We start from the raw sequence: 22386 nt of genomic DNA on the forward strand, positions 1-22386 counted from the left end.
GCATCGTAATCCCATTTTTTTCTTCAAATCTGTAGCTGATTTTACTGTTTTTCCACTTAATTTCAATTTCTTTTTTATGATGGCCCAATATTTTTCAATAGGACGTAATTCGGGACAGTTTGGAGGATTCATCTTTTTCGGAACCAACATCACTCCATTATCATCGTAAAACTTTTGAGCATCTTTTGAGTAATGTATTGTGGCTAAATCAGGCCAAAACTGAAGTACTTTTATGAGCTTTAATTAGTTGTTTTATACGAGAAAGACTTGAAATGAAATCTTCGGAATACATTTCATGTATTCCGAAGATTTCATTGTGCATTCTTTTTTTTTCTCCCAAAATGCTCTATTATACAAACACTACCACACACAAAAAAATAATTTCAAAAAACGACCGTTAACTAGCTTTACCACACCGCAAAAGGTGGGCAGATTTTTCCGATAGCATGCTTTAAACACATTCGATTCGAGTTTGATTATTGAATAAACTCGAGCTCGAACTCAAAACTTCAAGTTTCGCACACCTCTAGTCAATACTTATTTGCTAGTAACATATTGTTACTCAATCACAAGTAATAAAAGTTTGCAAAGGCACTATTGGATAAGTACTCAATCACAGCTTTCAGTTAGTGTTGAACTATTGCTAAATCACATGATTGGTATTTCTCATTTTAAAATAGAAACTCTCCTGAGGAATTACGGAACTATTTAAATTTTTCTATATAATTATTTTTGTTTATGCTTATATATATTATGGTATTTATTACTCATTAATTTTTGAAAGCTTCAAAACTTTTTTCTTGGTGGGACTGAGTTCCTGCACTAGATTTTAAGATAAAGCCTAAGCTCAATGCGTTCTCCACCAATCTTAACATACTTTGTGCGATGGCAAAGGGATTGAAGTCTTTTTTGTTAATTTTTTCTTGAGTAAAATATAAAAAGATAAGTTTTCATTAAGCTTATTAAAATTATTTAAAAAACAACAAGTACACCCAATACTTTTTTTCTTGAGATTTTGTTCTTTGGGAGAAATCACTTCTGTCTTTAGTTGTGATATTTTGAAAAAACTTTTTTGTAGAAAACGTTTGTAGCAACAAAGAGGAACTGAAGTCAATAAAAAAGTCATGAGCATTTTTTTATTCAACATTACTGTTACTTTACTTTTGCTTTTCCACATTTGTTTTGATTTAAATGAAATTTGCCACAATGCGTTACACTTGGTAGAAAAGTCTCTAAACATAGTAAACTTGAAAGTAATGCTATAAAGATAAAAATCCTGCAAACCAGTTTCTAATAACAAATGTGGATTAACGTAAGAAAGGTCAATTAGTTGTTAAAATTTTAAAAGTTATCCTATTATCAATTTGCACATAAAAGCACACTGAGGTGATAAAAAAATTAAATGACTACAAAACAGTGAATATTATATTAAAACTAAACTTTAAGATTTTACAAAAGCTTTTCATACTCATTGTCAATGTATAATTTCCAAAACATCTTTTGCATGTCCACGTTTTTCTCTGCCCCCTCTTCCTCAATCAGCTGGACAACACAAGTCTGTTAAAGTTATTATTTAGTTTGAAAACACAAAATTTACTTAGATTATTTTAATCAGCGGAAGATATAAAAAGCCGGAAATGATAATTAATTCTGTGAAATAAATACTTTGTAGCATTTCGTATCAACAAACCTATTTTAGTTTTAATTTTTATCACGTTTATTATTTTTGTGGTAACTTAAAAGCATAAAGCATCAATAGTGTTATCAATTAACGTACTCCTAAGTTTAATTACAAACAAACCGCATGCGCTAAAAGATCGTTTACTCTCAACAGATGTTGGTTGGATAGTTTTTAAACACTGAAATAAAGTCTCCAAATTAGAAATACGTTTTTTTATTTTGTTTTTTCTTAAACATCTTTATTTCCAACAAGGCTGTAAGCAACCACTATTAGAGTTGGAAGTTACTAGAAAAGAAAAGATGAAGTTTACAAAGCAAGAAAACGACTTTCAGACAACTTAAAAGATTTCAAATTATGTGAATTGGGAAAACAAGAAGTAGAAAGCATTTTTTTTTTTGTTGACTCAAAGACAGAAAATTCTTTATTGAGAGATTTTATGCTGAGATCATTAATTAATTCTTGTTTTAGCTCAGCATTTTGTATAGCATTTTCTAGCTGTGTTTTCATATCAAAGTTTCCTTCTATTTGGACTTTAAAATCATCGTTAGTATTTTCTGTACAATCTTCTTTGATTGCTTGAGGTAAAAGTATTATCCATTTATTTAACCATAAAATCAAAAATTACAAATTTAGTTACAATTTACTAAGTTAGGTTCGGTGTCACTCATATAGTTAAAAACTAGTCAATGGAGACACTTTAATAAAATAAACAAATGAAATGAAAAAATATTAAAACAAGGAAATAATATAGTAAACTACATTAATACAAGTAATAAAAAAAGAAATAATAGGAACAATAATATTAAAAAAGTCGGAATCAGAACAAAAATATAAAGGCGTAAGGCTAAGAAAAATGAAAAAAAAGAGAGAATGAACGGAGAGATAAGATGAATGAGAAAAAAATGTAAGAGAAAACAAAAATTTTAATCACATAAATTCAGGAGGATAGAGTGATAGAAAAAATGTTCGCAGAAAAATAAAAAAAAGCAAAATAAAGGCAAACTTAAATTGAAAAAATATGTACATACAATATTAAAGCCTATCCAATATTACATACAATATTAAATACAATACTACATACAATATTAAAGCCTATATTAAGCATTAGTAATGCGAAATGTATTTTACATAGATTAGTTAAACAAAAGTAAATGTCAAGATATAGAAAAAGCAACAACAACTAAATTGACAGAGAAAAATGCAATAAAATTTTATATACATAAATATACGACATATAAACAATGTACAAAATTAATTAAAGTTGTTCTTTTTCTTTTCTTTCCATAAAATAAAAAATTTCCATAAAAGGTTTTAGTTCTTTTTTATTATTTTCCATTTTTGACTTTTTTCTTTTAACTTTGTTTTTATTTATTTAGGTTATTTTTTCTTGTTTTTTACTTTTATTTATTTCCTTTATTCTTGTTTATACACTTATCTTTAAACTTTTATTACCAAAATGTTTTTTTATTTATTTTTTCTTGATAAAACTTTTTTTTTTACTTTTCACCGTTAAACTTCCTCCATTTGCGATGTCATTGGAAAGATAATGAAAAAAATCTTAGTAAAAGATCTTTAGCTAACGATATAACTACTGATTTTTTTGGCTTTACTCCAAAAGCATTTAAAGTAACAGATAATAAAAAACTAGACTTGTTTAAATATTCCATGAGGTGTATCAAATTAAGATTTCTTATGATTAAAATTCTTGTTTTTAAAGCTTGATATAAGTTTTTGCTTACGTTAGATCCATATGATTGTATTTTAGCTTAAGACAAAACAAAAAATTTTTTCTGCTGTTAGCAAAAAAGCGTTCAAACATATCAAATAATGAGTTCCAACGTGTCTTGCAGTCTAAAATAAATTTAAGTTCATGTCTAAATTCTGATTTTGCATGTTTCCACAACATACCGTCATTTTTAACAGGTGATTAACTATTTAATTATTGTGCGAACTTTTTTAAAAATTGAAAAACAATCTTTTAAAACAACAGCCTCTACTGAACTATTTTCAAGTTCAATGTAGCCCAGCTCTTCGCCTTGAATAAGCTCTTCACTGTCATCCTTACTGTCATCCTCACTATCATTAATTTTAAAATTATCATTTTAGTCTAAAGCATCAGTTGGTTTTACATAACGTACATTCCCTTTTGCTAAATGGATTGCATGCGCATAACAAATGTGATGTAATGGTTTGATTAAATGGTCAAATTTAATCATAACTGTATTTGTACTAAAAATATCATTATTAAATTCCAGTTTATATTCACTCAACATTTCATTTACTACCTCAACAGCTCTTTTAGATAGCATACTCCCGACAACTCGTACAAGTCCAAGATTGTAAAGGCTTCCATTTGTGTGCACATTAATATTCGTAAAACGAGGCGTTTTAATTGATGTATATTAATCAAGAGTTAAGTTAAACTGTTAGTTTTTATGCCTTTTAATTTAGCTGTTAAATGAGCCTTAATGTCTTTAGCATGACCCAGTAAAATACTTTTATATTGGAAATTGAAAGGTATTTTCGATCTTTTAGCAAACTTTAGCAACAGTGTTAAATGAAAGTCCATCAGTTACAATGAGATCTGTTAGTATATTGACAATAGTATCTTTTGCTTGTACAAAATTTCTAATATCTTTTTGAGATGAACTTTAAACTGTTGTTGTAGTATGTAATAATGGCAATTCTATTTTATGCTTAATCTTTAGATGCTTTTGCATAACACTTGTGAAGCCTATCTTTAGTGTAACAATGAAGTTACAAGTTTTGCATTGAGCAATTTCATTTCTTAAAGTGCAAAGAAAATTTTTTTTTCTAAATTGCTTTGAATTATTATTATTTATAATTATTGCTTTAAAGTGCGACAGTTTCAACCTATATGTATCCCATAATGGTATCCAACATGGATACCATTAAAGCCTACACATAGTTTGAAACTAGCCTTTCTGATGCTTATACATTTACTTTGACACGTTAAGTATATAATTTGCATATTTTTGCATAAATAAGCAATAGGCAAGAGTGTAATGTTTTTCCTTCTTTTTTTAAAATTATCTATATTTATATGCCCATTAAAAGGATAATCCTAAATAAAATTTCGAAATAGTTTGACTTAAAAATGAATCTAGTCAAAGTTGAGATTTTTATTTTTTATTGATCCAATTTGAGGTTAATATTTTATTATAGATTCTTCTTTATCAAACATTATAAATTTATTATGTCTAAGTTCACAAAAAACAGATCCTAAATAGGAGCTCTAAAAAAAGCTAGAATCACTATTATTTTTTAAAGTAGCATTAAAAGAACTTTTAAATGTGATTTTGAAAAACTAATTTAAAAGATAGTACTTTTATATATTTCGGAAAAGCTAAACAGTATTGTTTATTTATTATTTATTCTTGATAGTACACCTAGATACCTATGACATAAAAATATTTCAATGTTTTACTTCTACTTAGCTAAAATCGTATTAAATATTTTTTAATGCTCATTCGAGCGTGTTTGACACGGAACTCTTAGTAGCCATTGCAACAGAGGGGTGAGTCGTGGTTTTTGTTTTAATATAAGAAAATGTGAACGAAAGTGTATGCAATTATCTAACTTATGCAAAATTCAAATCATGTAATGCTAAAACATATATCAAGTTTTACAGTTTTACTTTTACATGAAAACTGCGTTGCGGAAACATCTCCTTAATTTTGATTTATATAAAATGCCAATATAAAATGCTTTTTACTTATTAAATAATGTTAAAACTTTTATCAAACAATACGCCTTGAAACCGAAGTGGTTAGCTTGCAGCGTTTCTGAAGTGAATCGCCGTTGTTTAAATGCTACCACTAGCACCTATATATATATATATATATATATATATATATATATATATATATATATATATATATATATATATATATATATATATATATATATATATATATATATATATATATATATATATATATATATATATATATATATATATATATATATATATATATATATATATATATATATATATACACACACACACACACACACATACATATATATAAACATATATAAAGATTTTACATACAATAATAAACGACTGGTAGAGAATATTTTTTTAAAAAATAAACCTTCTAAAAACATCAAAACACCGGTAGAAATTTGTTGCGCATATATCATGAATTAGTCTGAATAAGCTGCGGATGGTCTGAAAAAAATTATGGTCTGAAACGTGATAAAGAAAAAAATTGAAAAGTCTGTCCTGCTACTCTAGATGATACTGCTGTTAAGGCAGAAAAAAAGTAGCCCGTAGCTAGCTTAATCTTTAAAATTTTATTTTAACAATTAAGTCTTTTTTACCTTTTTTTTTTTTTTTTGCTATAATTATATATGACCAGATTAAAAAAATTGAAAATATGTTTTGTTAATGATTTAAACCCTCGCAAAAACGACACCGATGACAGGACATTAAACCACTGAGCTATCGAAACTATACTTGTTAGAGAAAAATAAACCCTTTTATAAATCTCTTATATACTCTACGTATGCGGTGAAGGTGCGTATCTGATATTTTTTGTTCATAAAGTAATTTTTTTTAATGAATTGTTCTTCTACTGTTGACTAACAAATATTTAAGTAAATAAGGAATAATTATAGAAATGATTGGTGTGGAATAGATAAGAATAGATCAAGTCGTTTGGTGAAGATCCGTATTTGTACGGGTCCGGACATCTAGGATATATATTTTAAGGAAAAAGTATAGGAAAGATCGGTGTGGAATCGAGTTACAAAGACCCGGGTTTGATCAACTAATATTTTCTTAAATTGTTTGTGTATTGTTTTTTTTGTTTAAAAGTTTTTTGGTTTCATTACGCTTTCTTTTTTTACTGGTTATATATATATATATATATATATATATATATATATATATATATATATATATATATATATATATATATATATATATATATATTATATATATATTTATTTATATAAAATGAATAAAAACAATTTTTGATGGCATGAAACTCTGAGTTTCATGCCTTTCGGCAATTCACCAATTGTGTATTTCATCACTTAAAAACCGTTTAAAAATTACAAATTAAAATTACGGTGGAACGAGTTCTGACGTTACAAAAAAATATATATATATGTATTGTTGTTCCTTGTTCGTAGAACTTAAACTTGTACTTTGTAGTTTGTACTTCGTAGTTCATTGTTTCATATGATTCAGTCTGATTAGACAACTCAACGGTTAACGAAAACTAATCGAATAATTTTTTAAACCGTTTTAGTAGATATGGGATCTACAAATTTATATATTAAAAAAATATAATAAGTCTTTTTATTTAAAAGACGACATTCTTAACAATTTAAAGAAGTTTTTATATCATAAAATCTCAAATTCAAATTATAGGAAAAAAATAAAAATATTTTTTACATTCGAAAAGTTTCTGTTTCCTTAATGGCTTTATTTTCTATATTTAATAAGTTAATACATATTATTTCTTTATAATTTCGTAAGATGTTCTACCATAAAACTATATTTTCATAAGTTTTTATAGCTTGATTTCTTATATTTCACAAGTCATTGAAACTCAGTATAATTAAAACTATTTATGTCATAAAGTACGCACAATTTCTGCAAAGCAAGTTTAGAAAAAATAATTTTGTATCAGATAAAAAACGACGAGTCGCGTTTTCTAGAAAAAACGTGATTTTCCATCTAGTTTGTTCATTAAAAAGCGTTTCCTAAACTTTATTTATTCATTAAAATATAATAAAATAAATACACTTATCAAAAATCAATAAAATTTTGGCATCAATTATACTTAACAAAAAAATTCTTACCTGAAAATGAAACATTAAAATAAATACACTCATTAATGAACAACGAATATTTAGCATCAATTCTTCACAACAAAAATTTTATAAATCAATAAAATAAAATCATCAACAAAACATCTTGAAGAAATATTCAAATAATTGACAATATAAAAATACGAGATAAGGATATAATAACAAAAACTACATATTACCGTTAGTATTGATTGGCGAATTACCCAGTTAATAAAAATAAATAAAAAAAAACCTTTTAGAATATTTCTTTTCTATTCAACATAATATTATCATTTTATTCCTATTTAACAAACATATTGAGAAGTATTTAATCATATCACATTTAAATCTAGAAAATTCGTTTAACTTACAAACGACAAAACATTTCACTTTTTATTCGACTATCTGATAAAAGATTTAGCATAGAGCCGACAAAAGGAATGAGTTTTTCTAAAATTGCACCAAAGTTTTTACTTTAGTGGCGTATTTTATAATACTCAATGAAATCAACACTTTTAACATAAATTTTTAATATTTTTTTAAAAACTATCACTGTCTAAAGATTTTCTATAAAAATCACTTTGATTTTAATATCTTGTATCCTTTTTATTGTGCTGATATACAATAACATTGTAAGAAGCTGTAAAGTGAGAAGCAACAACATAGAAGAATAAAATGCCACCACCTGACATCTGCATTCGGTAGACTCATGGCTGAGCAAATATCGGGGATTTAGCATGTACAACGTATTGATCAAAATGCCCAGTGGTTTAGGATTATTTGCATTAGCTGATGCATTAAGCTGATTTTGTAGTTGAAATTGAATTTAAAACTAAGCTTCAAATCCATGATAATGTTTTTAATTGAAAGGTAATTCACGTATTAAAATGTAAACTTTGCTGTTGTTGCTGTTGATGTTGAAGCTGGTAAAATTTTATATATGAATATTTTTTAATCATGTTTTAAAATTATTTTAAAAAATAGGGTGCAAATTTTGCAGTTACCTGAGAAACTTGGGCTTGCGTATATGCGTACGTTCCATCATTACTTACCATTGGATGCATCGAGTTGCTTCCTACAATTCACAAAATGTTTCATAAAAAATATTTAAAATAAATAGTTTAAAATAAGAAGTAGAGTAGACATCTGTTCAAACTTGCAAGGACTAATCCCCTCCCTAAACCCTTAATTGTGGCGGGCGATCCCCACCACGTTCCTGCGCGTCCAACTTGTTTATCCGCGCAGCTGCCTTGTTCGTCAAGGTTTGTGTTTCGGAGTTATAGAGTTGAGAGAGGGTTGTAACCACAACTTTAGTAGCCTTCTCGACTGTAGTGGCCTTCATGGCCTTGGGGAGGTAAATTCAATTTAAAAAAGAAAAAAATTATTGAAAAAAAATTAATAAGAATCGCATAAAATGGGTTAAATAGGAGACTTTTGCAACAGCAAATATTTGAAATAATCTGCATTCAAAATTCCCTTTCAAACCTTTAAAAAATAAAATATGTTCTATATGTTCCCGTTACTTTTGTATGTTTATTTCGTATTTCACATTAGTACGTTATTACTCAACTCAACCACCAAAAGATTAGATTTACGTTTACATATTTCTTCATCAAAAAAATTACTATATTAATGGCCTCTTACCAACGTCATACTGCAGCGTGTGTGTCATTGAAGCTTCGTCACCTGTCGAATATTCTCCCATACCTAAAATTTTCTCTCCTTTAATAGACTAAAGTAAAATATACAGACTAAAATTTTAAAAATAAGTTTGGTCACATTAATTTTTACATTAACTGTTACACAAAATAAGAATTTTAATACAAAAAATGGTTAAAAGTTTTTAAGGAGCTTAGATCAAAATATTACCTCTCTATATTTTGTAAGATAAACTTTGAGCGGTTCAACATAATTATCAAACCCAAGAGTTGTCATTGCAAACAAGATATCTTCCCCATTTATGGTTTTTCTTTTTTCTTGCTGACAACGTTCACTAGCTCTGGAAATGTAAAATACTATGTACTATGTAACATTAACTCTTCATATTCATAAAATTACACTCAAAAAATGCTTGTCATAATATAAACACTGCATAATCAAACAGCATAATCTCTGAGCTCCCCTTTTTGAAATAATAAACACTAATTGCAATAAAGGTTGATCTTATTTCTAGTTTAAAAATTAACAGTTAAATTAAGTTTAACCTAAATCATGATTAGCTGCATAATGATGATTAACAGCATAACTGAAGACTATTATACCGTGCAGTGAAATGTATGCAGGAAAATATTTCTCTGTATGCATTTCACTTTAAGAGGAGAAATACTTTTTATATAGTTTTGGTTTAAGAAATTATAAATAATCATACTCGCTAGTGATGAAACTAATAAACTCAGATAAGCATTCTTGTAGGCATTCTTTTGCATCTTTTGCTATCTGTAAAAAAATAAAATTTAATGCTAACAGAAGTTTTTGTAATGGTTTTTTGAAAGAGTTGAAACTTAAAATTAGAGCTAAAACATTATATAACAAGTGTTAAAAATTATTAAGGTCAAAATAATATTGTAAGTTATTTATTTTGTATCAAATAAAATTAAAAAAAAGATTATGAAAGTAGTAAAAATAATATTTTATGTGGCTACTAATCTATCAGTCATAATATCAATACATACTATACAAAATTTATTATATATTGATATCATAGCAAAGATATCAAAATATACAATTTAAATATAGTGTTGATACCATGACTGAAGGACATAAAATATAGTATATATCAATACTATTTGTATATATATATATATTAGAGGTTATTGCAACAGGAGCACATTATTTTATTGCTGCCCAATTTCTGTTCAACACTACTACTTGTTTGAAATTAAAATATAGATTTAAATTCAATAAGTCCAGTAACAGACCACAATTTTTAATGTAAAAATTGAAACCTGTAAAAACATTTTGTTCTGCCTATGTATATTCATTTGCAATGTATATTTACTATGTATATGCAAACAACATACATTTTGTACTGTCTATGTATACACATTTTCCATATTTAAAGAACACTCCAGATAGTTTTAAAAAATCATAGAAAAACCTAGAGATTCTTATAATTTTCAAACAGTAGAAATTTCAAAAAAAGCAAAATATTTTAAAAATCTAGGGGTTATTCTGGTATGAGTTGAATTCAATTTATGTGACCTTCATTTCAGATGCTAATAAGTCAAAAACATTTTTTAGGTATTTTAATAATTTTGTGTAAAATTAAAAGAATAAAACAATTAAACCTGCAACAGAACTCTAGACATTCAAATACATTATTTATGTATACTGTATTTTAATTATATTACGTAAAAAAAAAACTGGAAAATTTTTGAATAGTTTACCAATTAAACAAAAATCTTCCAACAGTCAGCCTTTTCAACTAAAATATTTAGATAGTTCAACAGTAAAACAAACAGTTGGTTCATTTAAAAGTTTAGTTTACAGTTCACCAGTAAAATAGTTGTTCATTTAAGAGTTTAGTGTTGCAGTAGTTAGAGTATCTGTCTTCTATGTGAAAACAATGTATTGCACTTGACTTTTTTCACCACAAAACAACGTTAGTTGTTGAGGTTCTTATCAAATTAAACTAAATTTGTCTCTGTTAACTGGTAATGCTAAAACTAGTATAATCATTTAACCATTCTTGTCATATACAAATGCACTTGTACACTCATGTATGATTGTGTGTGTATGTGTGTGTGTCTATGCATATCAATAACATATATAGAGCAATTATTTTGTAAACATTTCCACAATTAAACCACAATTGGGTGCAAAAATATTTGTACTGTAGCGTATCTTACAATTTATGTACTTTATGTATTATATTGTATCCAAATGTGATAGTGGTGTAGTGGTAGAGCGCTCACTACATAAGTGAGAGGTTCTGAGTTTGATCCCCACCACATCCCTGGTAGTACCGCGCTCAACTTGTTTCTCTGCGCAGCTGCCTTATTTGTCAAAGTTCCTGTTTCAGAGTTATAAAGTTAAGAGAGGGTTATAACCACAAGTAGCCTCCTTGTCTGTAGTGGCCTTCAGGGCCTTGGAGAGGTGAACTAACAAAAAAATCTCAAATTTTTTAGTTTAAATGCTTCATTGTGACACAATCACAACTAATATTAAATATAGCTGCTGATGTTTCTGAGGTAGAAAATCTATTTAAATGCTCATTAGCATTTTTTTTGCAATGCGTGATTCACAGCAAAAGGATGATATTATTAGCACTCTAACTAATGGAGATTGTTTTTTTTTCGTTATTCAGAACTTTATCTGTAACATACTTGAACTTTACCTTGCCACTGCTGGGAATTGCTTTTTTCATGATTCTTGCTACATTTGCAATTGGCAAAAAACGATCCTATTTAAAAAATAAAATGTCATAAATAAATATATATAATTATTACTATTAATTTTAATTCATAAAATATATATATATATATATATTTATATATATATATTTATATTTATATTTATATATATATATATATATTTATATATATATATAGATATATATATATATATATATATATATATATATATATATATATATATATATATATATATATATATATATATATAGATAAATATATATATATACAGTAGACGAAAAAAATAGATGCAAACAATTTTTTAAAAGTTTTTTCTTTTTAACTTATCCTTTTAATAATGTCTTTTAAAAACTGTAAAAAAGTTTAAATGTGCTTCATAGAGTACTACTATTATGAAGATTTTTATATGTACTTGAGCACAATTTTACCAAAGAATTATTGCTTTTAAAAACATTAAAAGCACACGGGTGTTATACTGGAAGAAAAATACTGGCACAAAAATTTTATGAAGTATTTTTTTTTTTTAATTTTTGTGAAAAAAAAAAAATTTTGGTTAGTTTAAGTCTAAAATTATATTTACATATAGAAAACATAAGATATTTACATATGTAGCACATAAAATGTATATGTAACCCCTGAGTTTTGATTAATTGAATAAAATTGATTAATTTATAGCAACATGCAGGTTGTAAAACAAGATTGGACAATTTCTCAAAGAAACTTAGTGGTGGATTTTGTAAATTATGGTATGACCTACAGAGAAGTTAATAAGCAGACTAGAATACCTTTTCAAACACTCAAAAACATTATAAAAAAGTATAATTTGAATGAGACTACAACTGATATAGCAGGAAAAGGCCATTAAAAAATATCTCCTGCTATTGATAGAAACATTATTTTTAGAGTCAAGCAAACAGATTTAAAGCTACTCAAAAGATTGCAGACAAAGTAAAAAATGACTACAAATTCATGATTTCAGCTCAAAGTATCTGAAATAGAATCTGAGAGCAAGAATTTCATAGTAGAGTATGTGGCGAAAAACCCTATTTGGCTCTAAGACATATGAAATAAAGTTATAATTTGTAAAAAAATGAATAAAATTTGGAGTGATGAATTCAAATTTAACCTGATCTTATCTGATGGACAGCAAAAAGTTTGGCGAAAACAAGGCGAGACATACAAATTGAGTTGCATAAGAGGGACAGTAAAACAGGGTGGTGAAAATTTCATGGTGAGGGGATCAATGGCAAGCTGGCAAATTGACTTTCATTGAATCAACAATGAACTTCAATTCATATGTAGATATTTTAAAGCAAAATTTGAAGCCCTTTGCTAGTAAATTTAAATTTGGAAATAACTTCATCTTTCAACAAGACAATAAACCAAAACATTCTGCCATAGTAAAAAAAGAATATTTTTTAAAGAATGATATTATTGATGGAATGGCCTGTCCAGTCCCCTGACCTTAATCCGATTGAGCATTTGTGGCATATTCTAGACGCAAAAATTGGAGATCGTGCTTACAGAAGACAAAATGATCTAAAAGCAGGCATAGTTGAAGCATGGAAGAAAATGGCTCCAGAAGAAACCAAACCTCTAGTGGAATCGATGCCTCAATGTCTGCAAACAGTTGTTCTGGCAAACGGTGGCCCTGTATAAATTTATATAATATTTAAAAACTTTATTATTTAAAAATTAATAATAAAAATCTGGTCATGTGCTAACATAAACAGATTTATCTAATTTAATTCAAAATTAATATCCTAAGCTGAAATAAAAAGGCTGTCTAAAATCTAAAGGTAAAGGTTTGATTATATAGTACAGGTATACTAATATAATAGTAAGTTATAATTTAAATAAAAAAAAAGTGAGATTTTTTTTTCTTTCCTTTTAAATTATATTTCAAAAAATATAATCTCTCCTCCCAATAAATAACACCCTCTCTCTCCCCCTCCCCCCTCTATCATCCCAAAAAAAAAAATCAAAATATTACACTCAGTGACGGATTCAGGATTTTTTGGTGTTTGAGATAGCTAACTTCCGGATGGATCAAGCTTCAAAAATTTGTATATTTATAATTATGATAAATAATGATGCTTTGCAAAAAATTGTGATGATTGGAGGCTGGGAACAAAAAAACCTTGAACTTTATTTACTCCTCTCCCCCCCCCCCCTTCCACATATTTTATTAACTGTTTACCCCTCACAAATGTGAGGAGCAAACAGTTAGTAAAATATTTTTTGTACTATTTTTAACTAGACTTATATTTATCTATAAATTTTAAGTTTTAGAGTATCATCTCTCAGCGTTCAAAAATTATGACCATATAAAATGTAACCCCTCCTCAATTTGAGGGGGAGGGGGGTTTAAACTTTATATGGTCATAATTTTTGAACGCTGAGAGATAATACTATGAAACTTAAAATTTATTGATGAATATAAGTCTAGTTGATTACTAAATAGTAAAAAAAGAGCTTCTATTTAGTAGCTATCCCTCAAAATAGTATACAAAAAAATAAAAAGCAGTTACCAGCTCTGCTATATTTGTTAAATAAAAACAAAAAACACAGGAGATGAATGAACTCTATGCAAGGATTTAAAAAGTTAACTTTCCATAGAGCCTAATATTTTTGGTTATATTATAACAATGTGCAAAAGTGTGACTTTGTTGACAGAAAAGGCAGTGTAATTTTACATGATCTTGTAAATTTTAAAATATAACTTCAGTCTTTATAGAGATTTCATTGGTTGGTGGAGGTCCATTTCTAAAAGTGATCTTGATTATCAAAAGAAAAAGTATTTAGAATTCTTGAATAATGATGTAAAATGGTCCTAATTTCTAAGAAGATTTTAACTTTATTCTAATATTAAATAGTGAATTTTCAAGGTGTATATTTTTATGTTGCTTTTGACTTAAAAAGTGAGAATGTTTTTATCTGAGCATTCTGAGATAAGAGATTGTTTATGATTGCAAAGGACATTAAACTACAACCAGTGAATCAAATAATCTCCACAAGAATCACATAATCTCAACAATTATCACATTTTTGTTTTCTACTCAGACTTTTTTAATAACTAACTTTTTAATTTCTTATTACAGTTAATTAAAATGATGGTTTCTGCAATAACCTAAGCAAGTTTTTTTATAAATTTAAATAAATCTTTCTTATAAAACAAAAAAAAAGAAGCACCTGATAGATTGACCAGTTGACCAGTAAAATAATTGCCATTAACTTCTATTAATCATTTGAAATTGTCATCAAAAATAAATTCAAAACTTCCATTTTTTTAAGAACTTCATTGAATTTATTACAATATTACAACTAACTTTACATGTTCCCAAATAACTCAATGATAATAAACCAAATTATAATTATTTGTTATATGATCAGCATTAAATTAGCAGTTTGTAATGTTAAATTCATTTTAGTTATTTAACAGTTTCCATTCCATTTTAAATAAATAATGCCATGCAAATAATGATTGTAATGCTTTTAATGGATTAATGGATAGAAGAGTTCAATTAATATTCTAAACATTTTATGTTAAGGTTGTAAAACTAATGTTAAATGACACTATTTATTCAAAACCTAAAAATGAATGGAAATTCATTTTTAAATTTTGCAATTAAATTTCAGCATCTTTTTATTTATTTTTTAACTTGATTTTTAACATGGGCTCTGTTTTAAAAAAAAAATTTAATTTAGATCTTAGAAAATTTAGAAAGGTGATAATCAATTGAAATTAGTTGGAAGTGAAAAAATTGAACTTTGGTTGATGAAACTAGAGAAAATAGCTTGTTTGTGCAGCAACCATGATAGTATTTTTAGAGAAAAAAAACAGATGCAACCTAAAAATGACAAAACAGTGGCTCAAGCTTGGCAGATAGAGTAGGTCCAACTACATTTACAAAACACATTTCAACCTTATCTAGAAGAGAAAGATCATCATTAGAAGTACCAAATATGACAATAGTATTCTATACATGCGCAAAAAAGCTCATTTATTTGTTGAGGTAGAGAATGAAATTTGAAGTAAAAAAATGGCAAGCGCAATAAAAAAAACAACCTTAGCAGATACTAACATTGCAATAGATTGTGTATATGGTTTCTATAAGAGTTCAGTAGTGAATGATAATTTGAGAAGAAGTAGGGTCTGAGGACTTAGTGAGAAGACTCAGTGAGTTAACTAACAATAAACAAAAATTTATAATAGTATTGACTATAAAAATATAATGAGCAAAAACCTGTTCTCTAAGTTCATCTTTATCTCGAGAACTAAGCTCATCAGAATAGTCTTGTTCATCTGTTTCTAAAAAATGATAATTCATAAAACACTAAGTTAAAAAAATAAAACTTTCAAAAGCAGTAATTATAAAATAGTTAAATAATAAATTTTGTAAAATGCGAAAATCAAATTATAAATTGTCATTTGATGGAAAGATATTTGAAAAAAGTTAAAAAGTTATTAAAACAAAAATGCTTGTGTAAATAATCATTGTCAAAGATAATATAATAATAATAAAAATAATTGCAAAAAAATTCATTTTTTCATTGTATACCTGAATTCATTACTCCAGAATTATGAATGTTACTTGAGGAAACATTTTGTCTATGTTGGTGCAAGTGCTGCTGCATTATCAATACTGTAGATTGATTATTGTTATGGGCTTGTTTAAGAACATCCTCAAGATTTTCTTGATATTCTGCTTGGGCATCTTCATTAGCTGTCATGCTTGCTTCATGTTTAATCAAAATTGATGGCCGCTCATCTACTTGCATATTTTCTAAATTCTAAAGAATTAAAAATATGGAAACTAATAAATAAAATGATTCATAATCTCATGTAATCTCTTAAATCTCTTAAAAGAACATTTTTTTATAGTCTTATTATATATCATTATTATAATCATTTTCTCTTCATAGCTTCAATTTTTCTACCTTTTTCTCCCAAAATTAAAAAATTTTTACATGCTAACACCCAATGTAACTTTTCTAGATGCTAACAAAATCTTTATGTTGACTAAGCCTGTTTTACTTACTCATCCTGCCCACTTTTACATAAACTGAAAAACTGTATCACTATTTTTAATATCTGTGTGAACTTTGACATGTCTTTTTACATTCAAAAATAAAATTATGCACCCACCTAAAAGTATTTCTTCTTTCCAGATGCTGCATACTGTTTACTTCATAAAATGTTTATTAATTATTATGTCTATATAGAAGGACATGCCATTTAAAACCTTTACCATTTAATTTTCCATTCAATTTTATGGTTTTGAATTTCGGCAACATTATTTTACAAAGATCTTACATCAATTAACACACTCCCTACAATAATCTTTCCGTACTTTAAAATTCAAAATTATATCTCAATTTGACAATTTTACCCTGAGTTGCATCTGTTTTTCTCAACAACATGAAAATTCAGAAAACATCTACATGTGACTTCTAAGTCATATAGGTAAAACAATTTGACCTAAAACCAGATCTGACACTACTGAAATGATAAGAGTCTTGGTTAAAGTATACAAGATATATAACTAACTTATTCTTGCATGTACTTATCATTAACAAAACAACAATCAACTGACAGTTCCGGTAGATTTAGGAATTATATAAGTATGGTTTTTATTGAAACAAACTTTTTACTATTACTACTACTCTATTTCATTTTTTATGCTAAATTTCATGCAAAAACAATACACTCTTAAAAACTAAGGCACATAAGAACTACAAGGCCATGCCATCATAATAAAGCACAATATATAAATTTTAAGATGTGTGTATTTACTTTAGATGACTTTTTATATAAATTTCATTAACTATTTGATTTGTAAAACTTTGTTTGCTACCTCTAACACAAAAATGCTTCATGATATATTATAATTATTGTTTTTTCACTGTGTGACATAACACTCTGTATAGATTAATATATACATTTATGTATACACATGTACATGTGTATACATAACATGTACATACATAAGAGTATATCTTTCTTTTTTGTTTCTTATTTTAAAGTTTATTAAACTTATATTCTTTAATTAAAAAACGAATAACTTTTATGATTTTATTCACTGGAAAAGATCTCACCCAAAATTTCCAACACAATTTCAATGAGATTGTATTAAAATTTATTTTTGTGTAATAAGTTTGACTTTTTCCAGTTACTTTTTTAACTTAGGAAATTTTTGTATGATAGGCAATTAATTAACTGACTGATTTTTATTATTAGGGCAAACTTTAGGCTGTTTAAATAATATTGGACATTTTTCTACAAGTTATTTATAACGTTTATTATTTTTTAACCAAACAAAGCATATTCTATGCTCATGATTTATAAGAATAGTATACATTTACACGATTTATAAGCATTAAAAAAATTCTTATGTAAATACAGGATTTTAGCACATGGTAATTTGCTTTTGTTTACAACATTGGTTTGAAATTTAAATACCTAACGAATCCACCACTTAATTTCTGACAATAATTTAGTAGCCAACCACTGGTTCTCTTCAATACGATTCTCGAATTCGATTTGCTGCTGAAATTATTCAATGCAACATTTATCTAAGTATTTTTACACGGAGTTTATATTATCTCCCAAAGAGTAAACTCATTTTTGTTAGTTTTTTAATAATGTAATTAAGGCTTGAGAATATTGACGCTGCGGCTGAAATTTAACGCATGCGCAAATGTTTACATTTAAAGTAACAAATTTTATGCGGAATTTTATTTGAAACAAACTTAGAGTGACAAAGACATAAAAAGAGTAAAATAAAAATATAATGTAGCAGTTTCGGATGAAAAATGATGGCGAATTTTTTTATTACCTCTCTATTTTTATAAACTAGAAAGACTTTTCTATTCATTAAATGAGTTCCTGCCCAAAACTCTTAGCCCTATTTAAGTCAATATATATAAGTAAATCCTCTGGGTTTAATTTAAATCAGACAACTTATGTACACTACATTGTGCCTATCCCTATTTATATCAGTTGATGTATTTACATTCTTTTGCGATGTATCAACATATTGATCCAATAATTCAGTTAAATTTTGAAAAACAAAAACGATGAATAAATATAGTTAGTAATAAACAACAACAAGAGTTAAAACACATTCAAAATAAAACATTCAAAATAAACCATAAAAAAAGATTTGAACTCGCACATCGTACATCATACATTGTATGTACATGAACTCGCACATCGTACATCATACATCGTACATCGTACCCAGCAAACCATGACACTTGGGTCCCGCGCCGTTTTTGTCTGGGCTAGTCTGGGTTACCCAGCCTGGGTTCAGCGAGGTTTTAGCGTCGGTTTCAGTGTGGGTCCCATGTAGATATCCCGAACCATCGTGAGCATGAATTCCATCGCTAACATTATTTAATTTAATTTACTTATATTAGCGACTTGAACATTTTGGGGTTTTAATTTATAGATTTATCTATTTTATATACATAGTGTTTATTTATACATAGTATTTATTTATATGAAACGTTTATATAAACGTTTATATGTTTTGTATGAAATGTTCATACAATTTTAAAAACATTTAAATTTTATTTATGCTATTTCGTATAATGAAATATTTCATTATACAAAATAGTTTAAACTATATTGTATAACCCATGTACTTGTTATAATGATCATTGTATATATATATATATATATATATATATATATATATATATATATATATATATATATATATATATATATATATATATATATATATATATATATATATATATATATATATATATATATATATATATATATATATATGTGTGTGTGTGTATATATATATATAAATATATATATATGTATATATATATATATATATATATATATATATATATATATATATATATATATATATACAATGATATATATATATATATATATATATGTATATATATATATATATATTTATATATATATATATATATATATATATTAGGGTGGTTCAAAAATAGGTCATGTCAAAAATTTGAAAAGAGCCCTAGCTTATGATCTGCCTTGACCCCAAAATAGTACTTAAAATTTTTTACAAAAATTTTTTTGATCATCGGAAAGGTCCCCACAAAGGGCAAAAGGGTTAATTTTTGCCCCGTTTTAAGAAAAACTTTACCCCGCTTGTGGGACCCTTAAATTTTAACCAATTTTGAAAAAAAATTATCCAATAACATGGTAATGAGTTATACAACTTAAGTTTAAGGGACTCTTTTCATAAATATTTTTTTAAGTAACTTTCAGAAGAATGATAAAACATTGAAAATCATCAAAACATAATATGTTTTTTTAAAAAAAATAAGTATTTGTTTGAATACAATAAAAAAAAAACTTTACCAATACAAAACAAAAACCAAACATTTACAAGTGTTTCAAAAATAAAATGGATCAAAAAGTAGATATTAAATAATACTATTGAGTGCAGCTTTGGCATGATCCAACTTTTTTCTACCATTTCGATTTCGCTTGTACACATGAGTAAAAAGAAACGTATCTTGCCTTTTCTCTTCTGAATGTGCTTTATTAACAAGTTTTTGAACTAATTTGACTGTTCTTTCTGAACAATCATTCACAACATCAAGATTCATGATGGCTGTTTCAAATTCTTGATAGAAATCATTTAAAATCCAATACTCTGCAGGAAGCTTCATCCATTGAACCTCAGCTTTTCCATGACCAAGCATGTCAAATATAAGCCAGGACTTCTCTGTAACTAGTGGAACTAAACTGGGAGGCTCATCCTGTGAAAAGTTTAAGTTCTTCAGAATGTCTTTATCCAACACCTGTCTTTCTAAGGAATACTCCTCTATAGAGGGTCGTTTTAGACCAAATAGTCTCTTAGCCATGTTGCTACTTTCTTTACATTTCTGATCTGCAATTGCTATAATGACTAAATATGGGCCAAGGTACCAAGTATGTCACATAATGGATTCAGAAACAGCTTGAGCTCCAGCTTTATTCAATTCCTCAAACCTTTTCATCTGCCAGTATGCTTTCATATCCTAATAGTTAAGGGTTAGATTTTTCAATGTTTAATTTAAAAATAAATAATATACCTACTTTTTGCACAAAAAAGTAGGTGCACAATGATTCTGCTACAAGCCCCTTTTGCTTTACCTGTGTTGGCGCTAGTGGTATCAAAGCAAAGACACTGAACTTTATCCTCTAATCCAAAGTTAGAAACAAGTTCTTCTATAGCTTCTTTTTGGTGTTCTCCAGAACCTGAATCGATTACTGGAATTCAAGTAACTCGGTTTGTCCTTTAATCCTAGCAAGAACAGCTAACCTATCTTTTGAAAACTGTTTTCCTTCAGTAAGTTCTTTCACAATTTTTCCATCAAAATGAATTATTATCAGAGAATTTGAAGATTTAGAAATGCTTTTTGTATGGTCTCTGATTTCATTTGCACCCATTACCACAGCATTCTCTGCTGCTCTGTATGATGAAGATTTAGAGCATACAAACTCAGACATGCATCCTCCAGAATTGACTGTATAAAACTAAGCTAAGAATTGCTGTATGTTGATGTGGAGTTAAACCCTCTCCAACTGCTGTGTGAGCAGTACAGTGCAAGATATCCTTTGGTAAGTTGACAGAATTTGTAGGATCAATATATGACTCAATTTCAAATTCACTATCACTTGAATTGCTTTTATTGGTATTAAAAGAACTTAATGAATTTTCAGAATCAGTATCTGATACATTGTTTAATTCATTATAACTACATTTAGATTTATACTTTCTTTTTAATGAATATTGAAATCTCTTATCCAATCCCCCTAACTTTCCTTTCCTTTCCTCTAATTGGTCTTTAAGAAAAGCTATGTCTTCCTCTTTGTCATTTTGGTTTCTAAACCTATCTTTTCTTATTTTTTCAATCATATTTAGTGGGTTTTCTCCGATCCAGAAAACCTTTTTCATATTTTCTTTAAAGTTCTTTCTTTTTTTAACTTCAGCAGCGTTGTTTCTTTTGCTTAGGCTTTTCAGCTTCATCCAGTCTTGCACCATTTTTGTGACCTTGATCCTATAAAATGAAATTATTATTATTAAATGCTTATAAAAACTTAAAAATATATTTTAGTGTTTTGATAAGGTTATACAGTTTGATCTATCATTACCTTAGCTTCTGAGTTGTAATTACTTCAAATCCACCACGTGTCCATGGAACTACAAGTTTAGATATTATGCAGCAATGTAACTGACTGGTAGGACAATTTGGTGAGAATGATCCACTTTTGTTTGGACATCCTACAATAAAACTCAGTTTAACTTCAGGTTTAGATTTTCTCAGAAAGTTGTAGTATTGAAGAATTTCTTGTGTAGTTGCAAATTTGTTGTTAGGAATAGTACAATTTCTTTTTCCCACTAAAAAAGTATCATTAACTCTTTCAATTTTCTTTTTGGGTGGCATCATATAAATTATTAATATTTTATGTTAGTCTAAAATTAAATGTTTAAATATAAGTATGTTAGATGA

At 27.1% G+C, this 22386-nt stretch overlaps 3 protein-coding genes across 4 annotated transcripts in view; all 3 read right to left on the minus strand.

The window, feature by feature from the left end:
* The window catches only part of LOC100206197 (short transient receptor potential channel 5), a 57061-nt gene extending 49406 nt beyond the window's left edge, over positions 1 to 7655 (minus strand). The window contains exon 1 of one of the 2 annotated variants that reach the window (XM_065818419.1): positions 7520 to 7609. The gene's annotated coding sequence lies outside the window, so the exon portion shown is untranslated. Of the gene's footprint in view, positions 1 to 7519 lie in introns of both variants that reach the window. The other variant, XM_065818418.1, reaches the window with a different exon arrangement.
* LOC100214343 (nuclear transcription factor Y subunit beta) lies at positions 7552 to 18481 on the minus strand. Its single transcript, XM_065818422.1, has 9 exons — positions 18344 to 18481; positions 16443 to 16674; positions 16128 to 16192; positions 11844 to 11909; positions 9876 to 9943; positions 9377 to 9506; positions 9152 to 9239; positions 8512 to 8582; positions 7552 to 8430 (listed from the first exon to the last, which is right to left on the minus strand). The coding sequence occupies exons 2-9, from the start codon at positions 16660 to 16662 to the stop codon at positions 8383 to 8385; spliced, it is 756 nt and encodes a 251-aa protein (XP_065674494.1). The 5' UTR covers positions 16663 to 16674; positions 18344 to 18481; the 3' UTR covers positions 7552 to 8382.
* Positions 18482 to 20249: 1768 nt separating this feature from the next.
* On the minus strand, positions 20250 to 22320 carry LOC136090974 (uncharacterized). The gene is made up of 2 exons (XM_065817956.1): positions 22028 to 22320; positions 20250 to 21933 (listed from the first exon to the last, which is right to left on the minus strand). Exons 1-2 carry the CDS (start codon positions 22318 to 22320, stop codon positions 21375 to 21377), a joined length of 852 nt encoding a protein of 283 aa, XP_065674028.1. The 3' UTR covers positions 20250 to 21374.
* Positions 22321 to 22386: the final 66 nt, after the last annotated feature.

Source organism: Hydra vulgaris, chromosome 14, assembly GCF_038396675.1.
Source record: "Hydra vulgaris chromosome 14, alternate assembly HydraT2T_AEP".
NCBI classification, from domain to species: domain Eukaryota; kingdom Metazoa; phylum Cnidaria; class Hydrozoa; order Anthoathecata; family Hydridae; genus Hydra; species Hydra vulgaris.